The 13,851-nt window shown below is 37.7% G+C and overlaps 3 protein-coding genes across 7 annotated transcripts in view; 2 read left to right on the forward strand and 1 right to left on the reverse strand.

The window, feature by feature from the left end:
- Mob4 (MOB kinase activator 4) lies at positions 1 to 7,401 on the forward strand. Of its 3 annotated transcripts, XR_013260047.1 has the most exons (6): positions 1 to 240; positions 752 to 1,125; positions 1,216 to 1,350; positions 1,436 to 1,579; positions 5,714 to 5,964; positions 6,701 to 7,401. XR_013260047.1 is itself a non-coding variant. In XM_077425563.1 (5 exons), the coding sequence occupies exons 1-4, from the start codon at positions 181 to 183 to the stop codon at positions 1,530 to 1,532; spliced, it is 666 nt and encodes a 221-aa protein (XP_077281689.1). In that variant the 5' UTR covers positions 1 to 180; the 3' UTR covers positions 1,533 to 1,579; positions 2,107 to 4,817. The 3 variants fall into 3 exon arrangements, 2 of the variants coding, with proteins under 2 accessions (XP_077281689.1, XP_077281688.1); XM_077425563.1 differs by lacking the exons at positions 5,714 to 5,964; positions 6,701 to 7,401 and adding an exon at positions 2,107 to 4,817; XM_077425562.1 differs by lacking the exons at positions 5,714 to 5,964; positions 6,701 to 7,401 and having other exon boundaries at positions 1,436 to 4,817.
- Positions 4,869 to 13,851, reverse strand: part of Rpp25 (ribonuclease P protein subunit Rpp25) — a 24,039-nt gene continuing 15,056 nt past the window's right edge. The window contains exons 2-5 of the mRNA XM_077425566.1: positions 6,081 to 6,203; positions 5,825 to 6,003; positions 5,662 to 5,760; positions 4,869 to 5,224 (exon numbers count right to left, since the gene is read on the reverse strand). Of these exons, the coding sequence (XP_077281692.1) occupies positions 5,020 to 5,224; positions 5,662 to 5,760; positions 5,825 to 6,003; positions 6,081 to 6,203 (606 nt within the window). The 3' untranslated portion in view covers positions 4,869 to 5,019. The remainder of the gene's footprint in view (positions 5,225 to 5,661; positions 5,761 to 5,824; positions 6,004 to 6,080; positions 6,204 to 13,851) is intronic.
- Positions 10,086 to 13,851, forward strand: part of LOC143908159 (aromatic-L-amino-acid decarboxylase) — a 9,108-nt gene continuing 5,342 nt past the window's right edge. The window contains exons 1-6 of one of the 3 annotated variants that reach the window (XM_077425553.1): positions 10,086 to 10,746; positions 11,754 to 12,017; positions 12,290 to 12,403; positions 12,647 to 12,698; positions 12,783 to 12,853; positions 13,473 to 13,715. In XM_077425553.1, the coding sequence (XP_077281679.1) occupies positions 11,817 to 12,017; positions 12,290 to 12,403; positions 12,647 to 12,698; positions 12,783 to 12,853; positions 13,473 to 13,715 (681 nt within the window). In that variant the 5' untranslated portion in view covers positions 10,086 to 10,746; positions 11,754 to 11,816. Of the gene's footprint in view, positions 10,747 to 10,775; positions 10,907 to 11,753; positions 12,018 to 12,289; positions 12,404 to 12,646; positions 12,699 to 12,782; positions 12,854 to 13,472; positions 13,716 to 13,851 lie in introns of those variants that run through there. The other 2 variants (XM_077425552.1, XM_077425554.1) reach the window with 2 other exon arrangements.

Here is a 13,851-nt window from a genome sequence, read left to right on the forward strand (position 1 = left end):
GGGGAGTAGGGGGTAAAGGAGACTGCTCGTCTCGTCATCGGGCATCGTCGGGGTAGGGCGAATTGTTTGCTCGCCAGTGTATCTGATCGACATCGACGGGGACCTCGGCGACGAAGTGACCGCCTGCACGGCATTCGTGCGTGCCACGCATCGGTCATTCGAGTGCAACAACTGTCCAAGATGAAGATGGCGGACGGACCCACGATCCTACGGAGAAACAGGCCCGGGACGAAAGCAGAGGTTATTAACGCCGTTAACTTCGTTAAGGAAGCGTTAGCACCCGCGCCCCGAGCGGGACAGGAACCGTCCGACAGTGCCCCCGGAGATTTCCCGATATTTCCTTCTCCGTTTGACATTTCTCCGATGAAAATCAATGAATCCGGGACAAACGGGGTACACTTGAAGAATGTTTCTCTGAATTCCTATCATCGTCCGGTTTCACAACGTTTTGCGGTTCCCTCACCTTCACCGAAGCGTGGAATATTTGACAGATGACTTATTTATATCCTCATCTAAAATACCGCATGCTTATGTACATACGCAGTAAATTATCTCTCAGTTGGTTTTATTGATTATTCAACATTATGATAAAATACGCAGAGTATCCTGCGTGTTATACGTTATATCGGATCTATTTTTATATTACGATGAGCTATATAGTAGGAAGAGATCGATTGTTTACAAGGATGCTGACGTAGATTTAACTATTTTTATAAAGCCCACGATCAAGGTTTTATTTCTCGCTCTATAGGATTTTAGCAGATGGCCGGATGAGCCGTTCGAAGAGATGGATAGCACACTGGCGGTGCAGCAGTATATTCAACAAATGATCAGAAGAGATCCGTCTAATATCGATTTGATACTCAACATGCCGGAGGCCAATGACGAAGGAGTGTGGAAGTACGAACATCTCAGGCAGTTCTGTATGGAGCTCAATGGTCTGGCAGTTAGATTGCAAGAGGAATGCCATCCGGAGACTTGCACGCAGATGACAGCTACGGAGCAGTGGATATTTTTATGCGCGGCGCATAAAACTCCCAAAGAATGTCCTGCGATCGATTACACTCGACACACGCTGGACGGAGCGGCGTGTCTACTTAACAGCAACAAATATTTTCCCAGCAGGTATCCCTTTCGCGTCTCGTTTTGTAATTTGTCATATTTAGGTCGTAGTGCGCGTGGCTAAATCTTCCTGTGGTAAAATTGCATTTCCAGAATCAGCATCAAAGAATCTTCTGTAGCGAAACTCGGCTCCGTCTGCCGCAGGGTTTACAGAATCTTCTCTCACGCATACTTTCATCATAGGACAATATTCGATGAATTTGAAAACGAGACTTTCCTTTGCCGCAGGTAACGAATGCGATCGGCGTATATGGGTACTTTTGACGTTTATTGTATTACAAAAGGAACTCTATATTGATTTCTATTGTTACAGGTTTACGGCGTTTGTGACAAAATATAATCTGATGTCAAAGGACAACTTGATAGTACCTATTATGGAAGGTGAAGGCGCAACGGAAAGCGAAGCATAGGATCTAACATTGCGATCGTATTGTCCAAAGTCGAATTGTCAGATTTAGTAAGAAAGGAAAAAAGTATCCATATTCACGCATTAGTCTGATATTTCGTGATTGACATAATAAAGATCTTTGAAAGGAGTCAGTAAATTCGCTCTTATTTAAATGTAAATGTGTTACAGTGTCTGTCTTTAATGTATAAAAGATATGACAATATGTTACAAAAAACGTTGCATTTAAAAATACGCATCACAAAGTTTACGTTACTTTTTCCAAATCGTGTTCTAACATCGAGTAATTACATGGGATAAGTTAATATCGAAAATTTAATTAACTTTTGAATTTAAATGTATGGATTTCCAAGATACTTGCTTCATTAGCTTTTACTGAAGTATATTTTCTTGATAACTGACAAATTTCAAAGATCGATTCGATAAAGACATATTCTTATCTTTGCTCGGTACCTTATTAAACAGAATTTTTCCTCGATGAATGTTTCATTAATAGTTGTGCAATTATTGCTGTAAACAGTATTTTTCGTGTTTGATGAGCACAACTCTTGTATTTATTCATTCTTTTGATGTTTAAGATCTGTGCAACCTTTTAAACTAATGCTCGGAATTAGATGCCCTTTTCGAGCCGATTCTTGGGGGCAACGCCTTCTATCCCTCCCTCCCCCACTGCTATTCGATGCTCGGCGGTCAAGCTGCCGATCGCGCACGTGACGCCGTGCCCTCAAGCCGTGCCAGAACTTCCTATATGAGACAGGGATCTTCTGCGAAACTGTCGTTAAAACATTTTCTTTGCTATATAATTTTTATTTATAAAAAAATTGCAAATTATAAAATTAAATATAATGAGAATAGTAATAAATTTTTAATAATTGTTTTTCTATTAGAATATTATTGTATTATATTTGTAATCAATAATGTAATCAAATAAATGTATTACATATACATATTACATATATTTAAATTACGCATGTATAACAGATAGCATAATACATATATAACAGATTACACATATAATACAAAAATAATAGAAAATTAGTGATTAATTTATAATAATATAAAAATATAAATTATTTAGCAAGGAAAATGTTTGACGATTGGTCGAAAGTACGATCCCTATTTCTCATAGAGGGACGTTCTAGAGATACGGTGTCACACGCGTGTTCGGTGGATTAGCCGTCGAGCCTCGAGCGACAGTGAGGCGATAGTGCGTTGGTTCAAAAATTGGCTCAAAATGCGTATCTAATTACGAGCCTTGCTTTAATTGAAGTTATTAATTATTTAGTTGTAGATGCAACTACATCTATCTACATTTTGTAATTATTTCTAAAATCATACATTAATTATAAGCCATAAATGTACATATGTTGTTCGTGGTTTATTCATCGCTTCGTAAAAATAATATTCTGAGACTCGCAGCGAGTCTTCTAATTTTCATATTCCAAGCCATATCCATTTGTATATTATATCACTCTATTGCTCTTTGTATATTAAATTACTCTAAAGTATAAACGTAGGAAAGCCGGTTCAAGCGGTGATAAGGATGATGTCGAACATATAACATACAAATGGATATGGCTTGGAATATGAAAATTAGAAAGCTCAGGCTGCGAGTCTCAGAATTTTATTTTTATTAAGCGACAAGATTTTTATAAAGCCACAAATAATATATGTACAAAATAAGAAAAAGAAAGAAGAGAGAATACGATGTCGTGAACTTTTTATCTTACGCTATTGAAGTTACTAGACATCAGCAAGATTGTCTCTTACATCTCTATATGATGCTTTACCTTTTGGAAACACCTTTTTGTAAAAATAATAGACTGTCTCTCTCTCTCCCTCTCCCTCCCTCTCTCTCTCTCTCTCTCTCTCTCTCCCTCTCTCTCTCTCCCTCCCTCTTTCCCCTCTCCCTCCCCCCCTCTCTCTCTCTCTATACACTAGATATGTGTAATGGGAAAATATATAACTCATTTATGTATCTTACATTTAGCTGTGTGAATAATTGTTTATAAATTTCGGAATACGTACAGACCAAACTCTATTGGATCACTTTTATTAAAATTCTATTAAAATTCTATAATTTTATGTATCGTTAATTTACTTGGAAAATAGCTTGCATTGCACTAAGAATCGTCGGAATTTTTCATTATGAAAAAACTACTGAGATATACTAATTATGTAATTACTTTTATTCTATCTTTGATAAAATAATAGATCTAGCTTTGAGAGGTGATCTTTATATCTCAAAACGACGCGAGGTAAGATACGATCCAGTTACAGAAATTCCTAATAAGGTGGAAATCACACCTCGTATGTTTGTTGCCGATTTGCATAACCAGAAGAAGATTGCGAATTTATATAAACGATTGTAGAATTTTACACATTATTATACGAGCATCGTGTTAGTCTAGAGTGACCATAATAATCGTCATCACGTAATTGATCTTTATAAAATGTATTGTTTCGAGCGAGAGACGTAGCGCGATAAATATGGTATAGCACTGTTATTTATAACGCATATACATTTATTCCATATAGCAATATGAAGGTTGCTTTCCTATCCTGTTCTCGAAAATTCACGGTAATAATTTACGGTGAATCTTGAGCAGGTTACTTGTTCCATATATTGGAATATAAAGCTAAGTCGTATGATAAAATAAATAAAATGTAGAAGAATGGTTGGGCGCCTTATCAATTCGCCCATTTGTGGGTTTTCAAATCTGTAATAAGATATCGCTATAAAATTATAGCGCGAATACGAGCGTCGTTTTTTAAAATAAATAATAGCACGAAAGATGATTTTCTTAAATCTGAGAAATATATTGTTACGATGATGACATTGCTTTGCGATACAATGTTCATTGTAATTCTCATTTCACAGAAAATAGTGTTTTCACGCTTTCGATCGCGTGATTTTTTTTATCATACGTTGGAAGACAGATCAATTCATATTCGACATGTATTGGTGCAAGTTGCTACGCGAGAGTTAGTACTGCCCTACATGTTTCTCATAACGAGATTCTATCGAGCGACAAGCAACACTGGGATATCGCGTATTGCGAGATTGTTTCTTTTCGTATTCAACGCGATGGGAAGAATATTGTAACACTGTATATAAAACTTGTAAGTACAAAAATTCGAGTTTAATGTATTAATGAATAATATCGCGATGAATACTGTGACGAGAGATTCTTTACGCAGCAGGAATATATATACATATATATGACGTATGACTGTTCCCGTGAAAATTGTCTGTGTAATGATAAAGAAATAAACTTTCTATACAAGACTTGTGTTATTTCAACTATTATGGAACAATATTTAAAAGTAAGTTTGGCTGTTCTTTTTAGTTGCACTTTATCACATTTTTTATACTCGCAAAGTGAAGCATGCTCAGATTTTGGAGAAAAAAGAACATAGAAATATTCGAAGCTAGAATATAGAATAACACGAAGTTAAAAATACTTTAATTATATTAATTTAATTACTAATCAAGGTACTTTATTTTTCTTCAAAGGTGGTTCCGCCTTTTTCTTCAGTTTGTTTATATTTTTTCTTTTTCCACTTTTTTCCATTGTCGAGGATTGCTTGTCGATGCAAGGCATATTATCGGTGCCGTCTGTTGTAGTGTTTGTCTTTGACCCCGTTGCATCTTCCTTCTTCGGAAATTTCCCGCAATCGCCAGGCGCTTGATATCTAACGAAATATAACTATATATGTATATATTTTTTCTGTCATACCTATACATACACGCAACTGTGTATCGCGAAGAAAATAAAAGACTTTTAGAAGGCTGTAATTTTAATTCTCTAATTATAACAAAAATATTAGCAATGCATGTTAAAGATAAAAATATTCTGCAAACAATATTTTTGTCTTAATTAAATAAATCTCACCCACGTTTTGCCACCATGGGTTATTTTGCTATCTTTGATACCCTTAGTCAATAAAAAGTATTTGAATGTATTTAAGTATCGATAAAAATATTCTGTGAAATTAAATTTTCTCAACTCTTTTTTGAAATGTCAAAATAAATGATTACATCTTCAGGCGAATTAAACTATAATCAATATTGTGTAATTTTTTTCAATCTTTATAGAGGATAATATGATAATTCAATTAAGAAATCTCACCCAAGTTGAGTTGTATCCTTAATATCCTTAGTCAGTAAAATATGAATTTCAGGTATCCGATGAGTTTCGGTAGCTGTGTCCTCCTTGGATTTTTCTGAACTAAAAACAGATGGCAATTGAACCACGAGACTGCACCCATTGACGTCTGTTTTGGAAAACTTACCTGACATAACGCAACTTTGTCACTTGATGAAGGCCCTCGTGTTTCCTCTTGAAGATTTCCGCGCAAGAAATGACTTTCATAATGCCATGTCCGATTCCGGTCCAGACGATGCTGTTACAACTGGGAAATTCCTTCAGCGCGTAAGCAAGAACGTTTCTGATTTTTGTACCGCTCTTCACCTTTCAGTGTAGATATATTTCGTGAATAAGAAAATCGAATAACACATTCCATAATTCTGAAAGATTCGAGTACTCACGTGCATCCAGAGAAATTTTTCTGGTAAATTATCTATTGGCACCTTCGTACTTGTCGACTCTTCGGTTTCTTTTGCTATCGGTTTTTTTTGCTGTAGCTTCTTCTTCAATTTCGATCTTCCCATCTAAAATTTACATAGAACACAGGTTATTTTTATACAACTTTATTCGCTATATACATTGTTATATTTTTTACACTTTAAGATCCTGCTTCATTTATAAATCATTGCAAGATAATTGACTAATTAATTGAAAAGAACGAGTCATTGCAAATGGCTGAATTATATTCATCGATTCAGTAATTTATTTAGCAATTTTTATTTAGCAATTTAATGTCTCGCGCTTTATTATGCATTTTCAAAGGATTTTAATTGGACTTTTAATTATTATTGTAATATTTAATGTCAAAGAACAAGACAAAAACTGTTCGTGGAAAATACCGTCCGTTTAATTACGAAAGGACGTAAGCTTTCATATATAAAATTTTTTGTATATTATTTAAAATATCGCGATGATGCAATAACGAAGTGCATCATTTCGACTTTGGGATGGCCCTTAGGCGAGGGGGGGGGTCTTCTTTTTGTCAATAAGGTCAGCATAACGTTAGAGGGTGTAATTTCAGAAATAGTTGAGCCGTTCTGGAAATAGAAGCGAGGAGCGCGCGCGGCGGTGTTTAGACACCACGTCTCTCTCTGCCAGTAGGTCACGGGTTCAGTCACAAGCATCGCCGTTTCGTTGGCGTGCCATTCGATGGAACCATTCATGGAACTTGGAACGACCTTGTATAGTCGTACGCAGAAATATTTCGCCGATTGTGACGTTTATCTGGGACTCTCACGCAGGCAAGGGCGAAGATACAGATCGGAGAACGTTCGAATCTGTCTCCGAAATATATTCCACAAACATATTCACATCTAATAATTAATTTTGATTGAGAAAAGCACATTTACGATGGATATATGTAATTATGCGATATATCCAATGCATCCACAATATAATTATACAATATAATCATTGAATTAAAATAGATCGCGGCGTACATCTGGTAATATAATATAAAGATTTATCATATTATAAAATTGATTTTTGTTTATAAGAATAACACATACTTCTATTATATTATTAAGTTAAGTTTCTGTCATAAATATATATATAAGACAAATTAAGATCCAATATGTACTTGTTAATCGTTGAATATTCAAGAGAGATGTTCTCCAAGCAAAGTATCGCAGTTACCGAAATTAATTATATTTTATGTAATATATAAACTGGACTACATATATTAATACAGAAATAAAAACAACTTAGGATAGTAAAACAATATATCATCCCAAAACTTTATTTGATGTGAAAAAGTTAAAAACATACTTAAATTCTATATACATATGTAAAAGTTATTATTACGTTCACCAGCGCGGTGTGGTATTAATAACAGAAAATTAGTGATTTTCAATTCAAGTGGCGTTATTTCTCGGTAGCTGTATCAGACCCTTCGTTAATATTAGGTATTGTCCTCCGGCTCACTTCAATATTGCTCGGGCACGATCCGCGTCAATTAATATCGACGGTACCAGGATGGCGTCCGTTGAAAGTCTTGGGTTCAAGATATATAGATATAGATATAGATATAGATATAGATATAGATATAGATATATTTCACTGAAATTCCAAAGCGTACCGCAATGGAAAAAGCATCCTTTCCGACGTCGAAGGCGGAGAACGAGAGGAAGAAGAGATCGCCGGCTGCGGATACCGGATGGAAAGTCCCATCAATATTTTCCAATCAACATTCGATTGCCGGGCGATATACGCGAAGGATCGGCCTCGTTCCCGCGAAGGAAACCACGGTGGCAAGGTGAGGGGGGACAGGGAGGGGGGGCACAATGCGGGGGCGCAAGAGGGTTCGAAGCGTAGGCGTATATGGTAGCGGTATGCGCGGCATAGCACGCATAGCGTCGCGACGCCCCGACGCCATATTGCATTATTAAGCACCCCCGTCTCGACCGAGTATCCCCCTTTCGCTCCCGCATTCCGGCATTATGAACGTTTTTATCCCTAAAAGGCGTGAGAGCGCAAGGACCGACTATCTGCCGTTGGCCCGCGATCACCAGCCCTGAGGGGTTCGTTGCACCACCCGTCGCGCAGCGCCGGGAGCAAGTTGTCCCTCAGTGTGACGCATCACGCGTGCCCTTTGTTCCGTTGAAATTATATGCGTCGGGACACGACGCGTCTTGCGTGGAATCGCGATGAGTCTCTTCGCCGGTCTCGAGAATGATAAAACGAAACCAATGATAAAACGATAAATAAGGGAAACGTTCGCCTTTTAAATTATTATTTAATTAACGCGTGACGCGCGTTAGGCTTATCTTAAACAGATTGCTTCTGCGTCTGGGTCGCATGTTCATTTCGCGGAATGAGCCGCGATCCGCGATGACAGTCCCGAGTTAATTAATTTCGAGAGTTAATGATCGCGTCCCTTTCTAAATTGAAATGCCGCGTGGTATTAAACGCGGAACAAAGAAAATTTAATTAACCAGAGTTCGCTCTATATAATTGATGACCTAAATAGAGACGTATACCTTAAGGCGTGGGTACTTACTCAATGCAATTAATCGTTCCGCGTCAAACAGGCGTGATTTCGCGGAATTAAATTTTCGAAGAACCGAAATTTATTTTATATTCATCAGAATCGCACAAATTTTTTTTCGTAAAAATGAAAATATATTAATTTATAGCGCAATAAATATTTCTTCACAGTTTTGTCAAGTTTCGTCCTGAAGTTCTTTGATATCGTGCTCTCTCTTTCCAGATGAGAGAGATGGATAAAAATACATCTCTCCAACATTCAAAAATTCAATTACCGCGTTACGAGAGTGCGATCGTTACCGGCAATACCGAAATATACCCGGCATTTATACCAATTTCGTTGCTATCAATATCGTGACGCATTACGGATCGTTCCATCATAATCGACGAATATTCCATAACGCTTTTAGATTAACGCTCGAGCCGCCTGACTTTCCCCCGAGCTATAATTATTACGCAAATTGACCCGGCGAATGCCGCTATCATCGCGGCAGCTAATTTCAGCGGTAAAGAACATGAGGGATCTTATCTCGATGATGATTCCCGCCGCCTCCTCCTTCCCACGATCGAACGGTAGAGCGTTCCGCGATATCCGGGGCCGCCGCGCCGTCGTCGTCGTCGATTCTTTAATGCGGAGGAGGAAAGAGAGGTCAAGGATTTCCATCTTGCTGGTTCTCAGCATCCCCGAGCGTTTCCTCTCGGCGAGAATCAACGGGCGTCTTCTGTGGCTGGCACCCTCTTAATGATGCCTACGTACCCCTCCTTTTTCCATTGTAATAAACCGCGAGAATGCCAGCATCCAATTTACTCGAGTGAACGAGGCATCTGTATACGGGGGGTGTCTTGAATCACCGGATGTCCTTTTAACCGCGGATCCCGGCGGTCGATTTCGAAAGAATCGACTTTTTTCCTTCCCTCAATGAAGATGTCGAAGCACGTTCTGAGTAATTAACGAGCAAAGATTATATAATGGCCGTTCTCAAACTATTCTAGGAGGCAAATGAAGAACGAAACGTATTTTTCAGTCAAGTAAACTTTATTCTAGTAGAATTTTAATTTTAATTTAAAACTTAGCTATGAGTATATTATAACGTTAAAAATTGGAAGAGTTGCAAGAAGAAAAATAAATGACGAGCTTCTTGATTTTTCTGGTCAGAGAAAGCGGTTTTAGATCGGCTGAAAGATTCATTCAAAAGGCAATTCTGTATCGAATACTTTTAATAGTAGGTCGCCCCATCGTCAATTTTTAAAACATTTCTGGTAAAGATAGAAAGAAGTTGGAGCATTCAAATAATTGTATATAAATATTTCCAAGTCTATCACGTCATGCCGATCTACTCCAATTTTTATCTTTTTAGTTTTACATGCTATTTTGCAAAACTTATGAGAATAAATACCAGATACTAAATAAACCTAACTTTAAATAATAATAATCTTTTTTTTGCACCGAGGGAAAATTTAAATTAGGGTAATATATTTTGCGTAATCAATATACAAAATAAATTGCTCCAGCGTGTATCAGAAAAGTATAATTTCTGACTATAGGGTAAGAAATTGAAAAGTAATTAAATATCACTTCTTGTCATTCGCTTTCTTTGACGAAATAATCGTTGCAAAACATTTCATGCAACATCAAAGGAAGTCCAATATTTCTTTTTCCTAGCGTGCACGTGGATCTGTAATTTGCAAGTCAATTCGCGTAATTTTCGTTTAAAAATTCCTTTGGAGGGATAACTTGACCCCATGATCTTTGATCGAGCTCGATATGCCCGTATACAAGCACGTATACGCGGCTGTATTGTGGTGGGTGTGCGGGGAAGCCGGTGCGTGCGACGCGCGTCTTTTCGCGAATTGGCGAGAAGAAGTCCTGCCGAAGAAGGATATATGCGCGTTTGCGCAGGACTCGCCGATGGAATTTTGCGCCCTGGAAGCCCCCGACATATATCCGCGGTGGATGGCAAACTGCCCCGGATTGTTCAGTTCAGTTCAGTCGTCATCCGATCCGACGACGTAAGCTCGAGTCGGCGTGTGCATCCCCGATTCTATCACGCCGTATCATCACGTCACCGTTGCCAGCAACAGGTAGGAGAAATACAAAAGGCGTTTGTCCGGGGCAGCCGCGAATTTTGCGAAATTGAAATTACCAGTGCCGCGCGAAAGTGACAGTCGCGCGTAATTGCAACTCGCCTTAAATACGTTGTGTGCAAAGGTTATCAATCGAATTGTCTTCCGTCTGAGATTAGTAGGTCAATTATCACTATAATATGTGTGAATATGTAAAATTCGGGGGTGTCAAGCTAGCTTCTTCATATAGGGTCGCTCAAGTGATCAAACAAGGTTCAAAGTAGATCAAATTCGGCATCTTAGATCTATAAATTCGTTTGCGATAAAAGGTTCTATTTTATAAGAAGAATAAGAATCGTAAAAGTATATTGGGTATATGGTGTAAGTAAAGAGTGCCGTGAAAATCATGGCGTGATTAATTAATTTCCAAATGCTTATTTGTAAGGAAGTATTAACGATAAAATATTTATGCATCAGCCGCAAAGGAAAATTCACGTTTGTGAAAAATATAACGCCATATAGGGAACGGCATAGAATTGTTAAAATATGTTTATATACAGTTACTTGTAAAAACAAGTTTATGGAACAAATGTTGAAATAAACATCAAGATGTAATCGATATCGCCGCAGAGCAAGTTATAACGCAACGTTATCTTTTGTCTCTGCAACGATGTTGTTGTTAGAGACAAATCAATTTAATAAATTTGAGAGATATGTACAATGTATGACAAATGTATGAAGATTTAGGGAAACATGACTTGACAAATAATTGAAACAGATAAGAGAATAAATATAAACGTAAATTTATTATTATAAATACCTATATTATTTTAAATTCATTAAAAACCGATGAAAAATCGGACGCAATATTTGCAGTTAAAGAGAAAAAATCAATAAAAAAATCATCGTAAAGATTTGCGACAGAATATTAGAATATTATATCGATAAGCATGCCAAAAAGAAACGAGAATATTTAAAAAAGATATCTCGAAAAAATACAAAATGTATTTATATGGTTTCGCGAGAATTGCAGAAATTATCGTCAATCTTCAAGTCAGCGAAGGTAACCGAACTTGTAATAAGGTACCATGGACGTCGAAGAATTCCGCGTACGCGGCAAGGAGATGGTGGACTACATCTGTGAGTTCATGAGCAATATCCATACCAGGAGAGTCACACCGGATGTCGGTCCCGGCTACCTCAGACCTCTGCTGCCATCGGGACCGCCGAATGATCCGGAATCTTGGGATAAGATCATGAAGGACGTGGAATCGAAGATTATGCCGGGCGTGAGTATTTGCGAGATATTTGCGAGATAATGTCAGAAATGTTTGGTGAATTATTGCGATGCTCCGCGTCTCGATTAAAATCTCTTACAAAACCGAATTAAACGATTTCTTTTTTTATATTATCAATTCTATATCGAATTTTGTTAAATAATTGGAATTGAAATTAGACAATTGCTGTTTTCATATTAAAAAGTATTTCAAAATAGCGTGAGAGGAGTTGTATCGGCTGTGAGGAAAAGTGGCTTCTATCAGCCAGATGAACCTTCTTCCAGATCACGCATTGGCAGCATCCAAGGTTCCACGCCTACTTCCCGGCCGGAAATTCCTTTCCATCTATTCTTGGTGATATGTTATCTGATGCGATAGGCTGCATTGGATTTTCTTGGGTGAGTGAAAAATCTTCTCAGGCAGTCTAAGAAGCTTTCAGTGAGTACTATGTAAAAAAAGAACTATAATTAGAGAAATCGCAGTTTAACGCGACGATAGAATGGCGCTGCGAAGTCACCTCGATTTTTCCCACCGACATCGGAAACGGCCATAATTTTGATCCCATGTCAAATCCGCCTGACGGATGATCGCGTGCAATTATTTACTTGATCGCTCCCAAAATGGAATCTTATTTGTTTTAGGCGGCCAGTCCCGCTTGCACAGAACTGGAAACGATAGTCTGCGATTGGTTCGGTAATTCCGTTATATTTCATCAGAATGATTGAATTTTGCGAACGATTGATTTACAGAGTGACGCGTCATTTTTCTGAATTATAGGCAAGGCGATCGGACTGCCTACGGATTTCTTATACTTTAGCGAAGGCAGCAAAGGCGGAGGTGTTATAGAGGTTTGAAAGATTATACGAATATTTAAAATGATATAATATAAATTATCCCAAACCATCATCATCCACGTCCACACCTCCAATTTCAATGTTTGGAAATAGGCACTTTTTAATTTTCTATATAATTGATAGAATTCCAGTGACATGTTCGAAAAAAAGTTAACACCCACACAATTCTTTTTAAAATATATCAAGAATTGATCTCTCTCGTTGCATTATGCACGAAAGAGTTACAATAAGATCATTGGAAAGTGTATATTTAAATATATGAATATTTTATATTTTTTATCAAAACGTATTAAAATAAAATATAAAATATCTCACAAAATATTTACTTTCCGATTATCTCACTTGAATATTTTTACATGCAAAATGACGTAGATAAGAAGAATCAATCCATGTAAAAAAGAAGAACATACGGTTTTACTTACAAAAAAAAAAAAGAAAGAAACAAGGAGAGGTTGCTCCTCTGTCGTTCATGCACGGGTTCGACAACGGCACGATACTTGTTCCGTAAAGAGTCACAAGGAAATTTAAAACGAACAAGACTTTTGTCACTATCTTTAATAGTTCCCAAGAGAAGAGCTTGTAACACTTTATGTGTGGACCACCCTGTACGTAGGGTTCAGCATCGGAATGCATTCTCGTGTGCATGCTGGCCGCTCGGGCACAAGCAATTGCGAGGCTCAAGGAATCTCCTGCACATGCACACTTGGACGAGACCGCGCTGCTCGGCAAGCTGATGGCATATTGCAGCCGGGAAAGTCATAGCTCCGTCGAGAAGGACGCAATGATATGCTTCGTAAAGCTGCGTATTCTCGAGCCCGACGAGAAGAGCGTACTTCGCGGGGAGACCTTGCGACAGGTGCGTTTTAGACATACTATAATATTACTTATTACTAGTTGTAAGTTACACGAGTGTTCCAAAGACTCATACTCATCCACCTAAATTAATTCAAATTAATATCATTCATGTACACGATTATGTATCTTTCTCTCTA

The sequence above is a fragment of the Temnothorax americanus genome, unplaced genomic scaffold (assembly GCF_048541705.1).
Source record: "Temnothorax americanus isolate GAGA-0224 unplaced genomic scaffold, ASM4854170v1 Scaffold9, whole genome shotgun sequence".
NCBI lineage: Eukaryota > Metazoa > Arthropoda > Insecta > Hymenoptera > Formicidae > Temnothorax > Temnothorax americanus.